Source organism: Pieris brassicae, chromosome 12 (assembly GCF_905147105.1).
Source record: "Pieris brassicae chromosome 12, ilPieBrab1.1, whole genome shotgun sequence".
Lineage (NCBI taxonomy): Eukaryota > Metazoa > Arthropoda > Insecta > Lepidoptera > Pieridae > Pieris > Pieris brassicae.
The window spans coordinates 8,683,120-8,709,685 of NC_059676.1; the positions used below are offsets into that span (position 1 = coordinate 8,683,120).

At 33.2% G+C, this 26,566-nt stretch overlaps 2 protein-coding genes across 2 annotated transcripts; both read right to left on the reverse strand.

Moving 5' to 3' along the window:
* Positions 1-85: 85 nt before the first annotated feature.
* Positions 86-6,518, reverse strand: LOC123717429 (fatty acyl-CoA reductase wat-like). Its single transcript, XM_045673415.1, has 11 exons — positions 6,495-6,518; positions 5,562-5,758; positions 5,293-5,386; positions 5,042-5,164; positions 4,718-4,872; positions 4,323-4,439; positions 4,086-4,195; positions 3,159-3,223; positions 1,906-2,161; positions 798-978; positions 86-488 (listed from the first exon to the last, which is right to left on the reverse strand). The coding sequence occupies exons 2-11, from the start codon at positions 5,672-5,674 to the stop codon at positions 119-121; spliced, it is 1,584 nt and encodes a 527-aa protein (XP_045529371.1). The 5' UTR covers positions 5,675-5,758; positions 6,495-6,518; the 3' UTR covers positions 86-118.
* A 6,001-nt stretch (positions 6,519-12,519) lies between these two features.
* On the reverse strand, positions 12,520-26,523 carry LOC123717430 (putative fatty acyl-CoA reductase CG5065). The gene is made up of 12 exons (XM_045673416.1): positions 26,484-26,523; positions 23,553-23,738; positions 22,964-23,118; positions 21,637-21,727; positions 19,826-19,971; positions 18,537-18,646; positions 16,825-16,908; positions 16,243-16,351; positions 15,416-15,492; positions 14,686-14,848; positions 14,001-14,151; positions 12,520-12,525 (listed from the first exon to the last, which is right to left on the reverse strand). Exons 2-12 carry the CDS (start codon positions 23,736-23,738, stop codon positions 12,520-12,522), a joined length of 1,278 nt encoding a protein of 425 aa, XP_045529372.1. The 5' UTR covers positions 26,484-26,523.
* Positions 26,524-26,566: the final 43 nt, after the last annotated feature.

A 26,566-nucleotide genomic window follows, 5' to 3' on the forward strand; every position in this document is an offset into this window, starting at 1 on the left:
TTATTCCAAAAATTTACAAAATTCATATTACGAACTGATAAGAAATAAGAGACCATATTAAATAAAGAAAAACATTTATCCCCTGATCTACCAAAATTTAGTAAATTGTATTTAAATATCAGCTCAAAATTTTATACATTAATTTCAACACACCTCCACCCAAAAGTTTAACAAGCCAAAACAAAGCTATAGCGTAAATTATCATCACTATATAATTCGCTATTATTAGGAAATATTGTTTTTTTATTCCCCAAGGGATTGTTTCCTTAGGATCTTTGACAAGGAACAAGCGAATTCCCATCATATAATTATACATGTACGAATTCCAGTCTAAAGCAGATATGTCAAAGTCAAATATATGTCGGTCCGCCTCGTTGAGCTCCCTCAAAAGTTCTATAGTATTGGAATTTTCCATCTTCCAGGTGTGACACGCGAAAATTTCATTAAAATGTATCCACTTGTCAATTTTCGTATAAACTTTCTTTAGCCTGTAATAATCCAAATGTTCAATTACATTATATAGTAGGTATAACATAGTATATGTTTAAAAGTATGAATAAGTAAGAAAAGTAAGATACGTTATTTTTTGTGTTGATTTGGAATTTTTCATAATATATATTTATATACATTTTACGAAAATTATTATCGCTCGAATTAGCTGCTAATTCGAGCCATCGATACTCATTTGTTTAGATCGGTTCAAGGACGTCATGTCGACATGACGGGCATTCGAGATCCACCCTTGTAGCTTTAAATATATATAATCTTATATTATAGTAGTGACTAGTAGACCTTACATAGGTTTTTTTCCAATCATAACTGCTACTCCATCGCACACATAAGCCGGTATCCAGTGAAGGAGGATGTTCAAAGCTTTGAACAGGAGCGCGTTATTTATAAGAAACAACATATAACACCATATTGCTTTACTCGACGCCATTGTAAATCCGTGTGTGTGTGCGTAATTCATAAAAGTACCTATAACAAAAGTAAATTCATAAACTCTCCTAAATTGTATACTGTATGTATGTATAGATTAAGGTGTATTTTATATGGTACTCAGCAGAGAATAGAAACTTTAGTCAAATTCTATTAAAAGTAGTTCTAGTAGGAGTCAGGGGTGATCCGATGTTTTTGCAATGGTGCTTTGACGGAAGTATTATAGCCGGCATGAGCAGATATTGATCACCCAACTGAGTGATTTGCAGTGAACCTGGTGTCTTTATAAAAAATAAATCAGTCTAACTCAATTTAACTAAAGTACTCATCACATCGTAAGCGCATATTTCGTAAAAAACTTTTAGATGCACTTGTACACGCTCTAAGGTTTAAATGAAAATGGGCGGTGATAGTGCTAGAGCGCAGGATAAAAGATGGACACTAATCGATGTCCACAGTACAAAATATACAAAAGTAACAAAATGGGACCTACTGGAAAGACAAAATAAAAGACGAATATATGACGTTATTGAACTAGCGGGGAAAAACTGGATTTCGACTTAGGGTCCTTAAAAGGCCGGCAACGCACTCGCGAGCCCTCTGGCATTGAAAGTGTCCATGGGCGGCGGTATCACTTAACATCAGATGAGCCTCCTGCCCGTTAGCCCTCTGTTCTACAAAAATAAAAGACAAAAAAATAGGAACAATATGGAGGAGGCTTTTACCCTTTTACTACAAAAACTAGACCACTAAAAAGAAAAAAATTATTCTGACTTAAAACTTATATTAACACAACTAATACTAATCTTAAGAAATGTAAACTAACCAATTGTTGTATGGATTATTTAATAAAGGTTTAATAATAATAATAATATGCGCAATTTGATAGAAAAATACAAACGAGTACATAGCTTCACTTGGGACTATATCCAAGACCAAACAGAGGTAACAAAAGTTATAACTTACGGAATGTCATAGAATTTTCGTCTCCAGATACATAATTATAAACACGGGGAATCTGGTCATTTTTTGTCTCCTCATCTTTCGGTCCCTCACTGAAGTCCTCAAGTTTCCTCTCAGCGGTTTTCATATGTTGTCGAGCGGTCTTCCAAGCGACGGCAATACAAGCATTGGCAACAAAATCAGCTGGTACTAAATTAACGACGGCATCCGGGTTACATTTGATTATTCGAATAATGCCCACCGAAGCCCCAACGGATATCTAAAACAATGCCATTAAAATTAATCTGCATCTGTGTAGACTCCTCTATATAACAAAAAACAGAATCATCACTACACAACGATGTGACACGCATGGGCAACTCTCTGATATTAAAGCAGTCAACCCTTATAGCATTCATTGACATTGAAGGTGCTTTTGACAAAACAAAATTCACCAGCATAACCTGGGCATCAGGAACATCTGCCGTAAACAATCACCGTAAATACCACAACACGAGGTATTATCAGAAGACGTTGTCCACAAGGTGTTGTTCTATCGCCGCTACTGTGGAACCTAGTAGTTAATGAGCTCATTACAGAACTCAATGCTAGCAATCACTACACAGTGGGGTATGCGGATGACATAGCTATCCCAGTATCGGGGAGCTTTGAAAGCATCTTATCTGATCTCGTGAGAAGGACTTTCAGAATAATTAAGAGATGTTGCAATGAGCACGAGCTATCTGTCAACCCATCAAAAAAAGAGCTAATCTTCTAAGCCTAAACAAAACTAATCTCCAAACAATGATAGGGACAATTACGGGATATTGTCTCCTTAATAAACATCATTTTGTCCTAGGCTTAACAGACAGCCCCGTGTGCAGAGGCTGTTTCAGCGCAGAGGAATCGGTATAAGTAATATGTGTATATCATCTTATTTTTTCTGTCCATGAATTGTGTGTATTCTGTGTTTTAAAAAACTGTAATTGTAACTAACAACCGGTTAGCTTCTTAGCCGGTCCTTAAGAGACTTCAAAGATGGTTACTGAAATTGTTTCTAAACTCAAAAATCTCAGCATACTCTCAATTTGCCTCTTAACCGTTTGATTTTTATTATTTATTTGTGGAATCCACTTATTATGTTAAATTTTATTACGAAGTTATAAATCGTATAAAGTAAACATAAAATAAAAAGGCGTTCATTTTGTTTGTTATATAATACATAATATACAGGCTTCTTTATTTTACAAAAATATTAAAATTTGAAATCAACTCACCCCAGTCGGTCCATAAATGTTATCAATCCAACCCAAAGGAATGGGACCTTTTGCCGTTGATATTACTGGAAAGTATAACTTATTAACAATACTTTTACAATGTCAAAAATGTATTTGAATAAATAAAGCTTATTTGATTAGGAGTGTTCAATAAAAGTGTTCATGAGTGTGACACAATTCGCTTATTAAATATTATTTTACTTTTCTTTAAATCACCTTTCAGGCTTATACACTTTGTATATCTTTTTTAGCTAAATTTAAAGCTAAATTAATTATTTACTTTTTCCTGATACATGTAAACCGCGGCGACTTTTTCGTCATCATCTTCATTTGATAAGCCCTCAAGTTTCTTTGTTATTTAACCTGTGTACAAATGGCTCCATAATCACGATATCTCTCCACTTGATGCAATATCAGTCAATATATGTTTTTTAATATATATTAGGCGGGGCAAACGAGCCTACGGGATGCCCATTTTCAGTGGCCTTTGATGGAAAGAAAGTGCCTTGTGAAACGGACTGTTGAACACATCCAGCCATCAAGGTGATGTTAATGAAGTTTTGCCATGATACGGCTAGTACGGTGTTAAAACGATGTAGGAGGGACACCCAAACAGTTCCTCAAAACACGGGAATGACACTACCAATGTAGAGCGACCCGTGCAGGGGTCGTCGAGATATTGTACCGCCCAAACTTCAATTTTATCCAATTTAAAAAAAAAAGTTCTGAAACGTCTTAACCAAATAAGCCATTATTTTTAAAAAAAAAAATTTATATCTACTGTCTGGGCGACAGGCTGGCCTTTTTCCAAGAAAATAAATCACACTGGCACTATTTATTGAACACCGTGTTAATCTGATTAAATTATTATTTATTATATTTATATTTTTAAATGCTTGGTAATTATAATTTTAGAAAACTACATACCTACAGACGGTCTTAATATAGCAACAGGTAATCCTTGAGAATGCTTAAGAAGATGGTTTTCTGCGGCCGCCTTTGAAAAACAATATGTATTTGGATATACGCCTATTAATCTAAAAACATAATATAAAACAAAAAAATAATAACCTATACATCTAAACAACGTAATATTAAACAATGTATAAGTAAAAATAAAATAAGAAATAGCAAGCAAAATAAAGGTAAATATTAAAAATTTACCCAGGTGTAATGTCGTCAACAGTTTTTGAATCCAAGCGTTCAACTACGTCAATGAGAAGGTCACTGGTCAATGGAAAGTCGTAAAATTTTTCCTCTATCGGTTGATGGGGTAGGTTACTGGAAATAAAACAATTAATGAGTACAATAGTGCAAATTAATGTGAATTCATTTGTGGTCACAGAAAATAGAACGAGTATATCTTGAAACAATAATTTCACACAGAAGGAGGAGGGCACACTTGCCGATACCAAAGATTCCAATTTTGTGGTTTATTATATAGAACAGGCAGCAATAGGGCTCATCTGATGTTTTGTGGATAAATATCAAAGGCATAAGGCTCGCATGTGAGTCTTTTAAGGAGTACGCTTTTGCAACGCGTCTTTCTCTACTCTTACCAATAAGCGGTCGAAATGTAGACAAAAGCTTTCAGATATTTGCAACAGCGAGCAAGCGTTAACATCTCCTTGGTGCCTCGTGTGTTGATGCGCACGGCTTTACTCAGGGCCTCGTCGAAACGGACGGTCGCTGCTCCGTGGAGTATAAAGTTAACCTGAATTAATTTTCATACATAAAATACACAGTGTATTTTGTATTGTATTATCAGGAAAAAGGAAATGCAAAAAGACCTACTACCTTCTCAGGTACAATACTTTAGGTAGGTTCTATACAAATATACTTGCGTGGAACCTCATCAGAAACTTTAGTATTATATATTGTACCTTATCGCATACTGTCAGCCAATCCTGGTCTGTAAGACCAAGATTTTCACTGTCCATCTCTCCCTCTAGAATCTCTACCTTCTTGATGAAGTCTGGCTGATCTTTGTGAAGTGTTTCATACAGCTGAAAAACAAAATGCAAACGTAGGCTTTAAGTCTAAGAGCTGAGAACATATTGTGATGACTTATGAACTTAATTAAATTTTAACTAATGTTAATTTAATAATGCTGTGCATAATATGCTGTACCTACCACATCATCGAACTGTTCCTTTAATCGGGTTTGGGGATCTTTATTTTTCTTCTTCCTCGCTAGTAAATATATCTTATTAAGCTCCGGGCAAGATCTGCAGAAAAGAGTTGTGGCCCAATAAGTAAATAGAAAACGAAAAACACAAATCTAAACTAAACTACAAAACACTTGGGCAATTATTCTGTAATTGATCGATCAATGACGTACATGATACCAAGACTTAATTAGATTACATTGAAATCTTCCCTTTACATAAAATTTATACTGACCTTAGTAACTTTTCAGTTAGCACTTTTCCGAGGAAGCCAGTTCCTCCCGTCAGTAAAATGTTAGCTCCCGCGAATGACTTCCGGATCTGAGATTCTCCTTGATTCTCTTCCATCTTTATAATAAACAACTTAAAAAATCATTAAAAAGACATACATATTTAGTGCCAAGTCTTCGGCTCTTCAGTGATCCAAGTTTTCTGTAAAATATTTTAGGATAGCGGTGATGAACTTCAAGTTAATACCTACGTAACTTACAAGTTGCGTTTAATAATTGAAAACAGATTACGCTGCTATGTAAAAAATATAGACGAAATACTTGCTTTGCTCGAATTAAGTTCGGCGGCGGTATGGTATGGAGATGCTCTGGGTAGCATCTGGCTTTAATTATTTAAAACAAGAGCTTATAACTAAGATAACATGAGGGGTAGTGGGGTTGCGACGCTGGATAAACAATTAACTTGATTTATTGAAGAGTTCGTAAATTTTGTGACACTTATGTTATTCGACATTATCGGTCGTTACCGATGTTGAATGTTAAAATACAAATGTATTTTTTTTTAAACTAAAGGGCTCAATATTGCCTTCAAAAATATATATCTATCTGTAATTTAACTAATGCAGGTTACATAACTCGCCTCTCATTTAAAATAATTAGTCTAGTTTCGTTTCTCAATCTTACTATTATTACATATAAAAATACTGCTTTAGTAAAAATCGTACAATAAGCTACGCTATTTTTGCATTCTGCTAACAAGATTCTAATATTTTTGTAAGTATATAGATTTGTCCGAAATGACATGCTCTTTTCTTCCTATTAGAATTTTTATAGATTTCTTTTTAAATTCTCATAATTAAAATTATCGTTTAATTTAATATTACATACGATACAATAAATATTATTTTTATAATTATTTAAAACAACTATTTCCTTACCCTTAGTATAGATTTATTAAAAACCACTTCAATTGCAAGTTCAACAGAAACTAAATAGATAACAAGTATTCTTATATTTGTTTTTAATTCGAATGGGTTTAATTCTAAGGTAAGCGATATTAAAATATCGCAAACTGATATTATTACTGTGTAGAGTCTTGTAGCTAATATTCATACATAGCCTATCACGTTTACAAATAAAAATATCATTTATAATGTGTGTAAATTAAGTGTACACTTATGAATGTTAGTAAATCTATTGCTCTTAATTTATATTTTCCGCTAGTTCTCAAATCAAGTGCGTAGAACGGAACGAGCAGAAATTGTAATAAACTTACACTCTCTAATTTCAACAAGGATTTTGAAAAATTCGAAATGTTATTGTGAGATTTTAAAGACCTGCACACTGACACAAGGTAAAAACCTTGTCTCCAACTCTAACTCAAAATAGCTTTATTTATATAGGTAACCAAGTATACTTACAAACCGTCAATAGAAAAGATGTTAAATTGATTCTAAATTCGCACGTTAAGGCCCTAAAAAGGACGAGAAAAACTAAACTTAAATATATTAAACTTCAAATATTTCCCAAATTAAACCAGTCATCTTAACAATTACACTCTGTACTAGATATACAAATTGATTTAGGATTAGCATATTGTCCCTGCGAAACGTGATTTTATTCCCGCGTAAGAACGCTTAACTACTGCAAGTACTGTAAAAGTAGTACGTGATACGTATAAGCTATTAAAAACAAGTTGATGTCGACTGCTTGAGAATAGCGCCATCGTGCGACTTAGCTGTTAGGAGTTAAAGTATGAACCTATCCCTCAAAACTGATTTAAATAATAAAACGTTTTGTTTCTAAAATTGTAGCATAATTAGTTTATAAAAATATTCAATTACAAATATCTATAACTATAAAACTGCAATCCCTATTATGATTAGGGACTAGTTATTACCAATTACGTATACGAGTTAAAATATTCATCATTCTACTGAATAATCGATGTTAATTTGTTATTTAAATGTTAAAAAATACAATTGTTTATCTATTCTTCGCCTGTGGACCAGTCGTACGTATGTCGGATTCAGCTCCCGCGTTAATAGATTAATCGTTAATAGTTATTAATAGAACTACGGGCAAAAGGCTCATCTGCTGTTGAGTAATAATTGCCCAATGGCACACACGGACAGATATCTTCAAAACAAACAATTCGCCGCCCAAATGAAATGAGTCGCGATAAATAGTAGAGATTTGGCGTATTCTGACATTGGCATTTGACATTTGACTTCAACACGGTGACTCTTTAGTCGGTGATTTCGTCATTTACAAATGAGAGTTTATTGAGCGAGGTTTACTACCTTGTTTTATATGAAAATATACTAAGACAGTACTACAATATCTAATAAAATTTGTAAGAATATAAGTTGTATGTATAATCAAGAGAATGCTCGCTGAACTTTTGCGCAGATGAAGAGGTAATAGCGGGAAACTGACGCATATTTTGAGGGAAGATTATAACGATTGTATGATCACTATAATCGTTGTATCCCACTAGTACGCAACTACATTGAATAATCAAAATAATCTATCAAAGAAACAATTTTTCTTGTCAGCCTAAGAACTTTTCAGTCCACCTGTATTTGAATAATTCGCTTTGTTATGTTATGTTTCAGTTTAGAGCAACATATACAGCTAATGTCTATTTAATTTCTTCCTAAATCAGTTATTAAAGCACTGCCTGATGTGATACCGCACGTAGACACTCACATTGCCGGAAGACTCGAAAGTGCGTTTCAAACCTTTTAAGACTGGTACGCTCTTGAAGATCCCTTAGTCGAAATAGTTCGTGTATACTTCAGTGTGCAGCAGGTTCCACATAGTGGTGGCGCAGGGCAAAAATTACCATAAGAAACGGTTGTGGAATGACGGATGTCGAGGTGATACTGATGGTGTTTTGTATTCTGCCTTGACGTCCGATGATGAAACTAATAAGATTGCTTACATATTTATTACTTATAATACCTAATTTTACTAAAGAGAGATACCCCAAAAGGACTCAGAGACAAGACTTAACTCTAAGTATTACATATGTGGCAAGTAAATTTAATATGGTAGTCATAGTAAATTAACTTATATTTATTTTAAAAAAACTGTGACGGTGCAAGACAAATTGGTTACAATTTTTCCGTCCACCGGATCGTCGACATTCATTACAATAATATTATGATAATTTGTTACATTGTTAGGGTGATATGTGCAAAGTACGACAGTAGGAAATTATTGACGCCCGTGCCAAGTGTCAAGTGCGGGGTCTCTATAAGTTGACTTAATGAAAAAATAGGTAAATATAAAATAAAAGAAGAAACAAACGAAGAAAACAATATTTTGAATACTTTTATAGTTTGTTTTGATTGTAGTTTTAAGATTAACCACATTAGATTAGACAAACACATTATTCAGTTATGAAATTATTTATTTAGAGATTATGATTTAAATCTATAAACTATGCCTAAGGTACATAAATTCATAGTAGGTAAAATGTTTATATGTGAATGACATATTATAACGATTATAATACATAATTATTAACAGTAAACCTGCGGAAAATATACTCCCGAATATTAATCACGGAAGACTGGCTTTGGTTGATTTAGCTTGCCTTCCATACAATGATACACTTTACATAGCATTACACCCAATCTCAATAACGACAACAATTGTGTAATAAAATACTTTTTGAGTTGCTAAAATTAGTAAAAACTGCGCCGCTGTGTACGTTCTATTGTGCTTTATTATCCTAGCCCGCAATAAACTCGACTCTGTGCATCCTGCATACGAACTTTCTAAGAAATGCGTTCTTTTGTTTGTAAATTGAGATTGCTTGCACGTGTAGTCTATTGTTGACCATGACTAATTAGTAGGAGTCATGGATTATCTTTATGTTTTTCTTCTCTCAATTTAAGGACAACTCTCTATAAGGCCATGAAATGTCACACACGGGCCACAGTCCCATGAGTGTCGTTATTGCAAGATTTTGAAAAATCACACAGATATTTTTTTCACTTATCCCAATTTCGTGAACGATTTATGCTCATAGAGTCATTAGTTTTTAATAAACTACTGGACATATACTCATAGTAATCGTCTCACAATCTCTAAGAATTATTTTATATGTCACAAATCATAAAAAATGCTGTGACTTTTGGTTTAGGTCAGATCCAAATTATTTACTCTAATATTATAAAGAGAATTGATTAGATTTTTTGTTCGCATTAAATAAGTTTCAGCACTATTTTGATTCTCTCACTAATAGAACTCTACGTTAGCCTCTAATGAATGATGATAAATGAATGAATAGAATATTAACAAAAAAATTAGGCTTCTGTATGAAATTACGATGGTCTAACTCAAGGTCAAAAAGAACAATAAAAATCTCTATATCGATTAAAAATACCCTACGGAAACTGTAGACAATAGAGCAAAGGCTATAAAATATCGTGCACCGACTGAATTAATTTAGAAACCACAGAGCACATCTAGAGTAGATGATAAATGTAACATATTTAGAGAACAATGAAATTCACCAAAGTTTTGTTGACCTTTGGACCTTAGCTAACCAAACTCCTTTTGATTTCGTGTGAAGTCGTTTACAGTAGCTTAAAGATCGTGACTTTGCACTTTCAACAACTTGGAGTACACTCCTGAAATATAAATCTGGAGAAAAGAGCTGTCATATACAGCTGGATATGATACGAACCAGAAGAACTGAATCATTACAGCTATTAATAACAATGAACACCATCTATATTTCATTAGCCATATCCGATTATGAGTGATGAATTTATAAATTCTATAATATAAACAATTTTCAGGTTTTGACTGTATGGCTAAAATTAATAAATACTGGATACTTTTAAACTAACGTAACTCACGAAGTACAATAAAGTACATATTAAGAATATTTTCAGAAGTAGGTCCATGTAGAATAATCTGAAAAGAAAAACATTAAATAATTCGTTTAACAGATCACAATTGACATTAGTTTTAGCTCCATATGAGCTTAAAACATTTTTTTTATCGTACAGCGGCAAATGGGTAGGAGGCTCACCTGATGTTAAGTGATACCGGCACCCATGGACACTCTCAATGCCAGAGTGCGTTGCCGGCCTTGCAAGTATTGATCCAATTCATCCAACAAGGTCCAAATCCAAACTTCATTCGAATTCAGGTATTATGAAAAACTAGATGCTGTTATTTTTATTTGCTGGATTTTCTATTACACTCAAAATGTGTTATAACGACATCGAAAGGATTCATATTTGGTCGTAAAAACCGATAGACGTAACAGCCGATGACGTTGTTATTAATTACCTAATACATACAATTCAGCCGGGACCATTGATTTTGGTCAATATAACCAGTATGTTGTTCTAAACGATGTCGTCGTAAGCGGTTTTGACTGTATTTATTTTTTACACACAATTATACAGTATTTACAATATTCATAACAAAATAATAATTATTATTACTATGTAGGTTTTATCAACTTAACAGCTGGTAGGTGACATCAGAACTGGGTCATTCCTCGCTCAACGAATAAGTATCGCAATACAAAATATCGTTAAAGGTACACAGTTTTCAAATTTGTTTTAATTTTCTATTTATCAATTCAGTTATGTTCGTTATTTTTATAGTTGATTAAAATAATATGTTTCATTTTAATTTCAAATAATAATTGCATTTAATTCTATTCATCTTTTGTTTTTTGAATATCAACAACCTAGTGGTACAAAAAAGAAAGGCTGTTCACTGACGTTTTGTTCTCTTTACAATAGAATGTGTTTTTTATAATCGTCCATTTAAAGAAATAATGAATCCCCCGCTCTAGGATACCCTGTGTCGTGAGCAGCTAGTGTCCTTCATTTGTCATATTAAGATATTTGACTTAATAATTTTATAATTGTTGCACAATAATGATACTTTTCGTTCTATCATAGCACGTGTAAAGATGTTGCTTAAGATTGTAAGTGTAATTATCTTTTTAATAAAATGAAAGGGCTTTTGAAGGAGCTTCTAATGTCATTATAACAATAAATATGTCATTGGAATTAAAAAGTGTACCATTAGCAACTTCGAAAACAATGTCTTATTACGTTACGTCATTGATGTGAAGCTTTTTTATCGGCGTTGGAAAAAGAATTACCGTCACATTTTTCCGTTACGCGCCATCTTTTTCTTATCCTACCACGGTTGATTCGAAGAGAACTTTCTCCAGCGGATTAGGGATAACATGTCGTTATACAATAATAATTCTAATACAATTAATGAAATTGCGTAATAATTTTAGTAGTAATAAGTTAAATGAAATAATTGAAACTTTTGTATCATGTCTATGATAATAAAAGCCTTTTGTTAAACTTTATATTATTTAACTTTAGCTAGCCAATTTCTGTAAAGTTGCATATAATAGATCATTTTTCAAAAAACAAGGTCATAAAGAAGTTTCACAAGTGTGTACACTAATACACGCACACATTTTAATTTTTTTTCGGTCTCAAGCGTGATGAATTAAATGGCCCTTACTAGCAATGATTATATGAAAACAACCTAAAACTAAAGCAGTCTAATTCCAATATTTCAACTAAAGAAGTAAGTAGTACGTACCCTCTTTTAGATACATGGAAGAGATCGCTTGTGAGCGAAAAGCTTTTAGATTTATTACCTTGTTTTTTTTATTGTTCCCTCGTGTTCAATTACGTAAATAGTCCTGATCCTACGAATGATGTAATAAAAAAAACCGCTGCGATTACCTTTGATGCAGTTGTCTAGCTTGTGGCAATGTTGCCGGGTTTTCGCCACAACAGAACTCCCGCGCACCCTTGATATAATTGCGCAAGTAGCTGTTCCATTCGATAACCTATGATGAAATAATGTATTAAAAAATGTCAACAGCGAAGGTCTATATCCTCTAGTATGGAAGAGTTTCCAATACTAGAAGAAGAATATACAGCCAATGATCTAATTCTATAAACAACGATAAAGTGAACCATATTTTTAATATTACACTGATGCTCAGGTCCTATATCGCTTGCCCCTGGAATGAGGTTTTCTGACGTCCTTGGGATCACCCAAGGTCCAATACATCCAATACATCCATGTACATCAGTACCATTACAGTATTTACTATAAAAAACTCGATCATGTCTTTATTCTAGGAATGTTATTTTGTAGAGAATGTTAACAATATCGTTTACTTCATTTTACGTTCATGAAATAGATCGCAACAACCATGAAGATAGTTTTAGTGTAGATACAATTCTATCAAATAATCATAAACGTTAATGCAACAGTTTAAAAACGAAAAAAAGAGTAGTATATATCTCTGTTTCACCTAGTTATATTACCGCGAAAAGAATGATAATAAATTAAGAAAAACACTTTTTTAACGAATTAAAGCTATGTATTATTATTAAAAACGTATAATTATTTACATAATTTTAAATTTTTCCGACGTTCCGCGTGCTTTTCACGGTGACTGAACACAAAAGGTGTTAAATGTCAAAAGTATCACAGCTGCAGAGAAAGTTGTGTTATCTGTATTTATTGCCCCGGAGTTGGTATCGACTAAAAGATGACGGGTTTTTGCAAAAATGACTCACGGTGTCCTCTATTTTCGCGGATTGTTTGTCTTGAGGTTTTAATTTGGATATTATTGGATCCCAGGTGTTTGATAATTTTAGGCCGTCTTCTCTATTGAAATTGGGGTGATTTTTTATTTAAGTTTTTAAGAATAATACATACCTTCAATCCGTTCAAAAAGTGTGTTTCTTATTGTGTAAAAGCTATGTTAACAAAAGACAATACATATAGAAAGATAATAAATTATTACGTTCTAAACATTCGTCAAAATGTGCCATCGTAATGTACGGTTACTGTGATGTTAATATTTTATTAATAATTAATAATTACGAACGACTCGATATATTTTTAAACAGTGAAACTATCGTATACGCTTTTACTATTAATTCTAATTAGATACATTACTATTATATACATTTAGTTATTTTTTAACTATTTACTCTAAATACATAACAAGTGTTCCCATCGTCGAATAGGAAAAACTGCTTTCATTTCATATATATTTGTAAATGTAATGTTTTCAGTATCCTAGTAATTATATAAAATAATATTATTTTATTTTTCCTGGAAATTGATTTTACTTTAACGACTTTGTTCAGGCCAAGGAATATTGCCTAATATATTGCATTCATTTTTTTTATTTTGCAGCAAAAAAGACTTTTAATTTCGTCGATTTATGAGGTTATGGTTTACTGGTTTTCTCATAATTTTAACATTCGATTGCAAATTCAGCACAAAAAGGCAAGATTAGTGAAGTCGGAATTTAAACAATAAATATCAGGGTTAAGGAGTCGTTTAGATAATTTAGCTCGTCTATTACAACTGTTAATGTGTGGATTTTGGAAACTTTTATAGTATACCTCGGGATTAGTATAAAAGACTTCATTCTCCTCCTTAGACATTGTATTGCTTAGGGACATATAGCGTTCATTTGTGAATCTCCAGGTTTGGACAGTGTAGTATTGAAGTATTCGTAGGCCGTAGTTCACTCGTTTGTGTATGGCAACTAGGCTTAAATTAATAAAGTAATAGTTTATTAAAATGTTAAATCATTATTATTAATAAAATATGTGTATTTTATAGAAGCATACAACAAGTAGATTACTAGGTCAGATTCAGAAACGTGAATTATGCAATGTAAAAATCTCTTGGGTTTTGACGGTTGTCATAATTCGCGCTAAATCTGGTTATGAGTCTCACCTCTAGTATTTATAGTTTTATACAATATTCAGTCTAATGTCATAAATTTGTATTGAAATAAAATGTCAATGAAACGCAAAATATCGCCACCATTTTAATTCAATTTGCGGCGTGCGTGATAACGACATATTTTTTCCATTACTATACGCTTCTCGGCGAAGCTAGTCTGTAGACCATAATGATATTACGTATATTAGTCATGTAAACATTTGCAAAATCATGCTTAATATAAAAGTGTAGTCTGTTAAATATAACTAAAATTTTGTAACGAAAACAAAAACCTTCCAAATTCAAATATGAACCTTTGAAAATTCTTATCAAAAAACGAAAATGACCAAAACTTACAATGGTTTATGTCCGGCTAAAATGAGATAGAAGTCTACGAGATAGGCAGGCAGCAAATGAGTGAAGAGGACAGCTATGTAATGATGAAATTTGTTCGTCTTAGGCGAACCCCCGGGGTACCATAGCGGCATGGTAAATGGGTACTCTGCGACGTTTGAGCGAGCTGTAAAGTTTACGTATTAGTTAGAGTGAGATAGCTGAGAAACACGTAGACAATACACAAAGCCAAAACAGACTACATTGATAAACAAAATATATGATACAGAAAAGATTTATGGACAAAAAGAAAACTGAAATTAAACCTTAAACAAACGACAATCAATATTTATTATTTTAAATAAAAAAAACTAAATTGTTACTGCTAAACAAAGTCAAAGTCTTCCCGCATCTTCAAATATTTCTTAATATCTTCATATTTCGTAATTCGTGTCATAGCTAAAACCCGAAACATTGGACAATTACGCACATGATTTGTGTTCGACACATGGAACAATTGCGAATATCTTGTCACATACGGTGGTAGAATTCTTAGAGAAATTAACGACAGCTAATAGGGGCTATCTATCCGCCCATTGAGAATAGCGTGCAAAAATAATAAGTCTTGATATTCCATTGAGTATAAATTAAGATATTTGCAAAAATCCACATAGTTCTATAGAAATATTGATAATGGTTTCCATAATGTATGTTACCAGGACTTGTTTGCCATAATTGTGGGTTAATATATTACCTAGATCAACAGCTTCACCCCAGGTGATGGGATTTTTGTCAGACCGGGCGAGGTTGAAGACAAGAATTTCCTTGGGTCTGTAATGAAAATAATTGTTATTGCACGATAAATATAACAACTTTTATGATACATATAAGTTAATTTGTCGTTATTTCGTAATTTGTGAAGAAAACTTCATCGGCCAGTCTAACCACTGACTGGCCCGAAAACCCAAATAAAATAGTCGAGAAGTGGTATATAAGACAAAGGTAAGAGTTGGACAAATCACTGAAAACTAACGTGTAGTTGATTTAACCACGCGTGTTCCGTGTCGCATATGCTGTTAAAATTAGGAGGTTTTTTTTATAGCTGCGAACCCTGACAGGTATTTTATAGTTTTAAGGGTTCCCAAATCTTACACATTGTAATGCCTATCTACTTAAAGTAAATTAACACATTTTTTACAGTATAAAATGATCGTAATTACACTAAACTAGTGCGCTTAAAATGGTTAATATCCAGGGTAAACGGCGTGTTGGTATTGCGACTACAGAAGAATTACTGCATCTGGCACGACGAGAAGTGCGTCTAAGCGTCTTTACAACTTGTATAGGAGTTGCAGGAGTAGCTTTGGCTGCGATATATTTTTTTTATTAGTAATTATATTTACGTATTGTTTTTATTATTTAATTTGCTTTGTACTTTTCTCACCAATACTAGACAGTCAACTTTCGGACTTTGTGACCAGGCCCTATAAACCGGTGCCACATTAATATGCTAAATACTATGTTTTCATACTTCTGTCCTTAAGGAATGAATGTTTTCTTGCTTTAATTTGTATGTCTTACCTCTGTAATGCTGTGTTATATGCGAGTAAAATGCACCCGTTGACTACTAAATCTACTGGCATCGCATCTACTTCCTGCTTGTGATCACAGAGCATCGACCGAATGACTCCTGCGCATTTCATATGCACTTAATTAAATGTATTGGAAATAAGACAATTCTAGAGTTTTGAAAGTTATCAGAATATTCGTCATATAATACTATTTTTATAACATAGGTCCTACAGAGTCCAATTGGGTATGTACTGGTGATATTTTGAACGTTCACATACACTTTTATTCTTAAAATCCAGCAATGCACTCGCAATGTCTCTAGAATTGAACAGGGTAAACTGGCAGAAGGCTCATGATGATGTTAAGGGCATTGCCAGGAGGCTTGCAAGTGAGTAGCCAGCCTATTAAGAATTTGTACACTTTTACTTGACCTCAAATCTAATATGTTCGGATATAATTCAAAGGGCAACTGGTTCCACACAGTGGTCGCACACCACTACTGGCTTAAAAAAACGATCAAATGTGAAACGACGGACGTCGAGGTGATACGGGTGGAATTTCGTATTCTGCCTCGACGTCCGATGTTTTTACCTTTTCCAGCTCCAACGATGATACCAGTTGGTCCATTCATGTTATCAACCCATCCGGGATGAGGTTCTTTTAATGACGCTGTTACTGTAATAATTATAATTTTAATTAGAATTTAAGAAATTTAAAAAAATGTGATGGTAGAAATTCCACATCAGACAACAACATAGTCAAATGACATAATTAAAAAAAAATACTTTTCCAGTGGTAAAGTTATATGACCTTTAATTAAATATTCAACTTTGAATTTTATTTAGTCTATTGTTAAGTATGTGTGTAATGTATTTGTAATGCAATTTCTTATTCTATAATATACCTGGGATGCAAGGTATATTATAGATACGGGGCGTCATTTCATGGATTATGTAAATGAAAACAAAATGAGCACAAGTAGAAAGAAAACAATTTTTAACCGTATTAAATCTATTTGTATTATTATAAACTATTATTATAAAAAAATAGCTAAAGCTAATAGATTAAAATCCGGTAAAAAAATTTTCTTTCAATGTGTACAAGATTAGCACAGGTTATTTATAAAAGAAACCACAATCAAGTACTAATACTAAATCTTTATGATTTCTACATAAGACAAATTGTTATTAATATTTCATAATTGAGGGTATTTCCCAAAGCTAAAAAAAGGAAAAACATTTCTCATAACTACGCATTAAAATAAAACTAAACCCTATAGTAATAATTAAAGAAAACATAAACCTAACAAAGTTATAGCAAAAGTCCAAAATTTCATATTTAAATGAATCATATACATATGTATCTTAATCTGACGCGCTTGAGTATTCATAATGGCCGCGAGTTAGTGTCACACGCAAATCGTTAGATTATTATATGAAAGCCCTTACAAGATGTGATGCGCTTGATTATATTTTTTTACCCGTTTTTAACCCTTACGTAGGGCCACCTCCATCATGCTAGCAATTAGATTACGCAGCACATGGATGCTTTCAAAATCTGACGCGCTCGAGTATGTCCATAGCACAGTTTTGTTTGAAATTTTTGAAAATGTATAGCCGATGAAAAAGTATACATTATAATTAAAAAAAATCATTTTATTATCTAAGCTTGGCAACTGAATAGATCTCTATGACGCTCGAGTAAATGCCCAGAGTGCACTTATTAGCACTTGTCTAACTTGTTCATATAAAGTAATAATTTAACATTCATCACGTATTAATACATATATGAAGTAGTTGTTTTAATGGTGTCATCAACAGATTCAAAAGGAGTAATTGCTTGATTAGGCTGGATTGAATTTAAAATTCGACCGAGGCACGAGTCATGTCACCTAACGATATAGATATATATTAGTTAAAATTTTAAAGCACATACCAATGATTTTTAAAATGTTTGCTTTGGTAATAGTCATTGTATGAGTTTTTCTTACATTAATAAATTGTAATATAATATTCTAGTTCCCAACAATGTACATTTACATCGACTTCACTTATATTTTTTATAGGTAACAGATGTGTCAGTAGGTTTAAGACCCCATAAATTACAGGTTTTTGTAAGACCCGGCGTAATCCCTAATGTTATGTTAGTTACAAGATCTTGTTCTGAACCATTAAAGACAGTTGACACTTCGGTTCGAACAAAGTGTTTCAATTGTTTAAACATCCCTTCAACAACGGCCACCGAACTCACGTGGGATTAAAAATTAATATTTTTCTATGAGAAATATTGTTTGTTTCACTCACCAATAGATGGCCGTGCAATGGCAATGGGGAATTTGCCTGCATACTGAGAGACCAGTTCTTCCGCCAGAGATTTTGTGTAGCTATACGTATTTGGTTGTGGTGCTATCAATCTGAAAATTTTAATATGTTATTAAAACATCTACATGACCGAAACCCTCCAACTTTCAGCAAAAACTAAGTATTACAGACGGACTTAGAATGTTACACAAAATCCTAATTAAATAAAGTCGGATATGGTTTTGATTGCTACATCTCATAAGCAGCCTTTCAAAATGAATAGAAGACAAAAATTGCCAATTTAAATGAAGTTAAAGTACGCCTGCGTAGCCACGAATTTCAGGCTTGACACAGCCGTACCGTTGCTCAGAGGTGTAATGAGTACCTCAGCCATCGGGACGGCCGTAAAATTAAATGTTAATCGTTTCGCCGTTAAAACATAGGGATATAAAAACTGCATGTTAAAGCCTCCTTAAGGTCGCTTAGGATAGGACTCTAAGACTGACTCCTGTACATTAAAGATATATTGGATTTTGACATACGGGAGTCATAGTTTGCGCTAAATTTTGAGTCTTATTGGGCCCATGGGTTTAGCGTGTAGAGGAAACATGGTGTACTGTTGTTCCAACGTAAAGCGTTGGAGGAGAGGATCCTCGTTCAGTCTAGGCACTGACTAGCCGGCCTCAGTGGCTGTGGGCGAAATAATGTCTATATCGTAAGTCGGAAAAACTTCATTACCGAATTTTAGGGTCGTGATCGCAGTGATTTGTAAGCGCAGATTTTTTTATTTATTTATTACATAAATAAATACATTATTCTTCAATGCCAATACGATATTGTCGAGAAACATTAAATAATTAAAATATGATAAAATACGTTTATAATATTAAACACATCATTTACACAATATCGCTACTGTGAATTCACTATTCATTGATTGCAGGTGCAATTACTTATTTTTGGTCTCCGATAAACATCTTTCAATTTCATGTGTGTTATAACACATTCTGACATTTTTCATAGTTCTCTGGCCTCAGCTAAGAGTAGAAATAGGACACAGTACCGATAATTTATTTTCGTGGTTCAAATAGTTTAATTATTTTATAGTTTATATTTTAATTTTTATGGTTGTTTGTATTAACACTGTATATTGTATCTACTTGACTTTGCTGGTCGTGTCCACATGTTATAGGGACGTCACCACTTCTTTTTTTTGTATGTATGTCAATTTATATCAAGTGTTTGTCCTAATTATGTGGTCCAAAAAAAAAACTTGCATATTCATCACTTACTTCTTTTCCATAAGACTCAAAGTATCAAGATCCATCCACTGCGTGGCATGTATCACGTCAGACGGCTGATGCTTGGCTGGGTACAGCACTTCCTCCAATACGGGCAGATCCGCGCGACAGTATGTGGTCGATAGATGGACGAACACCTGGAAATTCATTAAATTTAATTATATAATTTAAATTATTTAGATCAACGTGATTGGTATTACAATACATGGCTTTGAATAACATTAGTTACATAGAAGCTTTTTTTCTTATTTACAATACATAGATAAATTTCACTAAACTTATAGAATCCAGCCTATACAATAATTGTGCCTAATGAGTAATATTATATTTCTACAATACTAGCGAATAGCTTTAACTAAGGTAATGTTCATTAACATTCTTAGGGTCTGTTTCACAATGTACGGATAAACTACCAAATACCTAAGCAACAGAAAAATTATTTGGAAGGTAAAAGTTCCGAATAAGAAACTTCGTTTTATCGGACTCATAACTTATGATAGACTTTATGTGACGAATAGCGCTATCCAACAGTCCTGAAACGCAACAATAGTGTTTATCTTACCAATGAGTAATAAAAAGCTTATTTGAAGCTTATTTAAGGTACTTTGTGAAACAGGCCCTTACACTTATATTCTACTACACTAGGTTTAATCAACCAAAATGTTTAGTTCTCTTTAGGCGTCTTGATCTTGTTGTACCAAGACGTTGGATTGCCACAGCATTCATATGGCTATGCCTGTTTAAGTAAGTAAGTAACTTTATCCACATTAATCCTTAATATATTTTCATATTTAATATACCTCATTGACATTGACATCCCCAAACACTTTGTTTTATAACCATTGTATTATTTCTAAATTTATCTTTGCTGTACTGTATCTCGTTTATGATATTACTTTTTATTAGAAACATTAACGATTCGTATAAATGTAGGATATGTATGCAATTTACACGTGATAGAAATGAAACCTTCAAAAATTTTGGTTTAAAGATAATGATACGAATGTAATTATAATTTTTAAGTTTAATATCAATGTTTTTTTGGTAAAAACTAAGATAATTAAAGTTTGAATTTAATATATATTGTATAATGTACACTGAATAATGCTTCCTATCTCATTTTCTCTCACGTTAAATGCTATGAATTTATGTGTCTGTCTCTTTTTACTATCGCTTTGTCATTTCAGCGTCTTTCAAATCACAACCATGCTAAAGATGTTTTCACTTAAAAAAAATAGTGGCGCTGCAACCTTTTTAGGGCCCCAGTAATAGGGTATAGGCAAGTAGGTGATCAACCTCCAGTGCCCGACACACGACGTCGACTTTTTTGGGTCTAAGGTAAGCCGGTTTCCTCACGATGTTTTCCTTCACCTTTCGAGCAAATGTTAAATGCGCACATAGAGAGAAATTCTATTAGTGCACATCCGGGGATTGAACCGAATAGCGTGCGACTCTCAGGGATGAGCCACTAAGCCAACACTTCTTTAAAAAGAGCATATTAGACTAGACAGAAGACTGCACTGTGTTCGTTTTCTTTGAACCAGCCTAGATTAAAATGATAATTTTTGTATTCACCTAATTAAGTGCTTGTTTATATATGAAGATTTATTGACGTATAAAGATGTTTATATTTAGTGCATAATTTCGTTCTAAATCTTCTTAATAAATAATAATAATCTGGCTTTCTGCGTAAAAAAATACGTGTGAAAAATGTTACAGCTTCCCTATTGCATACGGAATATACGTAGTATCTGATACTTGGTCAAGTACATTGCATAATATTATTACATTTAAGAATATACCTCTACACGATTCAGGGTGGCAGCCAGTTCTAACATCCTTTGGACTCCTGCTACATTCATATTTACAGCATCACGAATATTTGCGTCAAACCTGTAATCGAAAAATACATCATCGTAATATGGTCTTTATACCTGTACCTACTCTTCGACGGTATCGTCAAGTCACCATGGATAAGGTCCAAGAGTAAATTTAAAGTTTCCCTCAGGAGACGGTTTTGAATTTGTAAACGACTGTATTACCGATTTGATTTGTCTGATTCAGAAATGTCATTATTTAATGATATACCAGTATCAGTCAAAGAATAGATCTTGTTCCGGATATTGTTTTTACAGTGCCAATAAATTACAAAAGATAATTTCAGGTAATATAGGGTACATTTATTGTTCAATAAAAACACAATTTTAAAGCGAAATAGTAAAACATTAATAAAATAAAAGTAATAATAAAACATTGAACAATTTTACTAATTTTAAGATTAAATTATTTTTATTATTAACAGGATTTGTTTTATCATTATCTAACTACTATATAAGAAGCGTTGTTGCCGTGAGTTGCTATGTTGTTGTGAGCAGTGTTGGCCTAGTGGCTTCAGGGTGCGACTCTCATCCCTGAGGTCGTAGGATCGATCCCCGGCTGTGTACCAATGGATTTTCTTTATATGTGTGCATTTAATATTAGCTCGAACATGTGAAGGAAAACATCGTGATGAAACCGAATTGCCTTAGACCCAAAAAGTCGACGGCGTGCGTCAGGCACAGAAGGCTGATCACCTACGTGCCTATTAGTTTAACAAATGATCATGAAACAGTTATAGAAATCTGAGGCCAAGACTTAAAAAGGTTGTAGCGCCATTGATTTATTTTTATTGTTTTTAACTACTATATAATCTTTTTTTTTTAATAAAACATTTTACCAGACGCCAATAAAAATCTTTTATTAGCGCCTGTGTACTTGAATCCCACGGACCAAGAGTCTCTATCCAATGGGAAAGAAACAAAATTGGAGCTTTTATATTTGGGCCGTTTATTATTTTATTCGCGCTAGTTTTTGTGGTTGCGCTGTATCCGAGGGAGGTCAGACGGGGCTTACGTGTCCCATACAAGTAGCATCCCATACCAAAGCTCGTCCCATGCTGCATGAGATCAAAGACATTCCATCCGGCCGCTTGCCATCTCTAACGATGCCCGTTGGCTGCAAAATGGCTAGAACATTCACGGAAGCAAGAGAGCGGATGATGTCGTTGAGCGTGTCGTTGACTACATGATGAGTTATATAGGAATAATATTTTACTTAGGTATTTACTCGTAATAGTTATTACCAACTTACTTGACTTGCGCTGCGCAGTGGAAGATAATCTGACAGTCATCCTGCAATATCTGCTTATCTTGAGCAGATAGACCCAGATTTTCAGACAGCAAATCACCACGAATCATATGAAGCTTATTAAAGATGTGTGGGTCCGCTCGAATATTGTCAAAAGCCTTTAATAATTGTAAACTTTTAATTTTAAATAGTCACAAATGAAAATAGTGGAAAGCAATTAAATTTTTAAGCGTTTTTATATAAGAAAAAGTATTATTTTTAATTATTACGACTTGGTCAGTTAGACAGAAAACAATACAGACACATAGTAAATATTTAAAAAGATATTAACACTGTTTTAAAAGACGAGATGTCAGCGTTATAAATTTAAATCAAAGTACATTGAATATGATTTTGTGAATATTATTATAAGATTCAGAGTCTACACAGCGTCAATGAGTCCCGTATTACATATAATAATATGACATTTGACATAAAAGAGTAATAATTTGCGCTAAGTCTCAGCTTATCTTAGCATTAGAATCCTCACCATATTACAGTTTGTATATGTTAGCTAATTATTGATGTGAAAATCAGCTTCGGCTGAACTTACCCTGGAACTGATGTACTGTCTCATCCTTAGTTTCATGCCCTGGCCACCGCGTGGCCTTATGATTAAATATATCCGCCTGACGTCGCAGCATCTGAGCAACTTTTCCACGAGCACCTTCCCAATGAAACCAGTCCCTCCAGTAATGAAGATGCTCTTGTCATAGTAAAAGTCGTTGACCGTCGCCATCTTCACAAATTAAATAATAATAAACATGTTACAGCGATTTAAAAGCTATTTCCGTATACAACAAAATATGTATACCGCATATTCGTATATTCATAATTTAGCAACTACCCGCGCAACGTTCGTACCGTACTCAATGCAAATTATTTTAAATATATTAATTATTGTAAGTAATAAAACTACGTAACACTATCTACAACTTTGATTTTGTTCCCTTTGGAGTAGATACTCTTGGGTTCAACTGCCCAGGCGCTAATTAAAGATTTAAGTTGGCACCTGGTATATAGTACTGGTGACCCCAGAGCTGGTGTTTTCCTCGCTCAACTCAATGTTATGGTGGTACAATTGAACGATCAAATATTCTGGGACACAATGGCGTGCAAATGTCTCTTAATTTTACATAGATTGTGAGTCATATCAATTAGTCAATTCTTATATTATTTGTAGTGATACAATATCATACTATTAAAAAAATATTTAATTTATCTAATTAATATTAATTATAATGTTTCACTCAAATAATCATTAATAGAATAATATTTTTTTTCAATAGTAACTTACCTCAGAGTTATACAACAATATCACTTTACGTCTGCTTCAATTGAAAAACTATTATTTGAAGAACGCGCTTTATTTATATACTAAAACTAATTCGTTTCATCACGTATTGTCTTCTAGGGTCAAACGCTTAACCCCATATTGGATTTTAGGTCAATATTTAATTCTGGTTACTAAAGTCAAAACAAATTTTAGAGGTTTGTCAAAGATAAACGAGAAACTAAATTTAGACCCGACTTGGAATGGCCCAGAGGAATTGATGCGAGTAGATGCGAGGATTAACGCCCGATGCGAGTGTTAATCCGGGATTCGCCAGTCTGTGAAGCGTGACCGGCCTTTGACCACAACCTTTTTCACACGTTCTTGTCGTACGTGATCCACTTTTCATCACCAGTTATCAGCTTCTTCAAAAATGGTTCGGTATCATTACATTGTAATAAAAATAAATGAATACACGGTTCATTAAGTTTCTTTCAGTGAGATCGTGAGGTACCCAAATATCGAGCTTTTTTGTGTACACAGTTTTTTCAAATGCGCCAAAACTGTTTTGTGGTCAATTCCCAGTTCTTCAGCTACGTCGTAACCACTGATATGCCGATCTTGCTACACTTTTTCAAAAATGGCATCCATTTTATCCGTAATAGGGCTACCAGAGCGACGTACATCTTTGACATCAAAATTCCCGCATTAAAAACGCTTAAACCAAATTTGCTCCCCTCACAGACGCTGCACTAGGTACAAATCAAATAGTAAAAAAACGTTGCTTATTTTTAAAGAACATGGGGCAAACGGGCAGTAATTCACCTGACGTCATGATCACCGCCCATGGGGTGTCCATGCACTGCGAGGCCTTTTAAAATTGTTATACTTTTAATGTAAAAAATCTGTTCATATATAAGAAGTAACTTTTAATTTTTGGTTGTAAAACAACTCTAGATGCATGTACGCTATAAATATATTTGTTAATATTTTTAATATTATTGTTTAATATTTTTACGCCAAAGCGGAATATTATATTGCGTGTAGCTTCGTAATACGTCGTAAAAAAATTTTATTATGACAATGATGAATGTTTTAATCCAAACTAAATTCACAATCACCAATGCTAATGATAAGACGTTAATACTGATTGAAAATCTAGTTGTATAAGTAAAATTTCAACAAAACAATAAATTTCAATGATAAAATTATACTTATTAAAAATTTCACGTACATTAGTTTTTTTTTTTAGTATTTGTGATTGAGTTTTTTTAATAACAAGAACGATCGTAAGCATGGTTATAACTCATCTCGTTTGTCCCGCTAAAACTCAAGAATGGCTGGACCTATTTGGCTAATTATGATGTTAAATTATTTGTGGAAGTTCTGCGAAGGTTTAAACGAAAACATAATTAATAAGTAAAGAAAAATGCTAGAAACAATAATTAAATAAACACTGTTCTAGTTAAGATTACTTTTGTGATTCATAGCTTTACGACCTGTTTGGTCTATTTTAAAGTTTTGACACAAATAAATGTAGGTGATACAAAGTCCACTGGCTCATGTAGTTAATGAATAAACATTGGAACAAATCTATGACAATTTTATAAGACGACAAACAAAAAGTAATCAATACACGAACCTAAATAGTGGAGTCCGGACATAATTTTGTCTCTATAATGAATGAAAATGATAATAGTATAATTTGTGTACTCACAATTTGCGTTTAAAAGACAAAAAAAAATCGAAAATTCATTCATTTCGTCCAATGGATTTTACTTATGGTGTACTTGGGATTTTCTTTGTTGTGTTTTTAGACATCTTGTATCTCCCGGGACTATGGTTTATACTAACGCCTTCATTTCTTTGTTGCGTCTTTGTTTACGTCGACTGTTTGGTATTCTTTTGTATAATACTAATATCTTAATCGCACCACTAATAATAGTTGAACATAAAATTATATGTTGTATATATTTAAAAGTACCGATACTACTGACTGGAATTACAAATTAATATTTTTATAAAATATTATAAAGAGATCAAAGGGTTTACTTCTGCTAACAATAGCTCGTTACTCTATTGTATACTCAAACCCTAGATCCGAAGCAAAACATTAGTCTAACGGATACTTTCAAAGTAATGACTTATAAAATCCCTGTTCAAAGACACGTTATCTAATTCCATAATAAAGAGAACATAGCTTTATCATACCTGTTACTTAAACACACTTGCTAGATGGTGATCACTAAAGTTTGTAAACAGAAGTGAGATGCCACCGGCAAAGGTTACAAATA

Coding starts and splice junctions, on each gene's coding strand:
- LOC123717429 (XM_045673415.1), bottom strand. CDS start 5,674: ATGGAAGAGAATCAAGGAGAATCTCAGATCCGGAAGTCATTCGCGGGA. Junction 5,387..5,561: donor CTAACTGAAAAGTTACTAAG/GTCAGTATAAAT, acceptor TCTTTTCTGCAG/ATCTTGCCCGGAGCTTAATA. Junction 979..1,905: donor CGAAAATTCTATGACATTCC/GTAAGTTATAAC, acceptor CTTTTGTTATAG/GTACTTTTATGAATTACGCA.
- LOC123717430 (XM_045673416.1), bottom strand. CDS start 23,738: ATGGCGACGGTCAACGACTTTTACTATGACAAGAGCATCTTCATTACT. Junction 16,909..18,536: donor CATTGCACGGCCATCTATTG/GTGAGTGAAACA, acceptor TAATTATTACAG/TAACAGCGTCATTAAAAGAA. Junction 15,493..16,242: donor TATAACACAGCATTACAGAG/GTAAGACATACA, acceptor TTTTCATTACAG/ACCCAAGGAAATTCTTGTCT.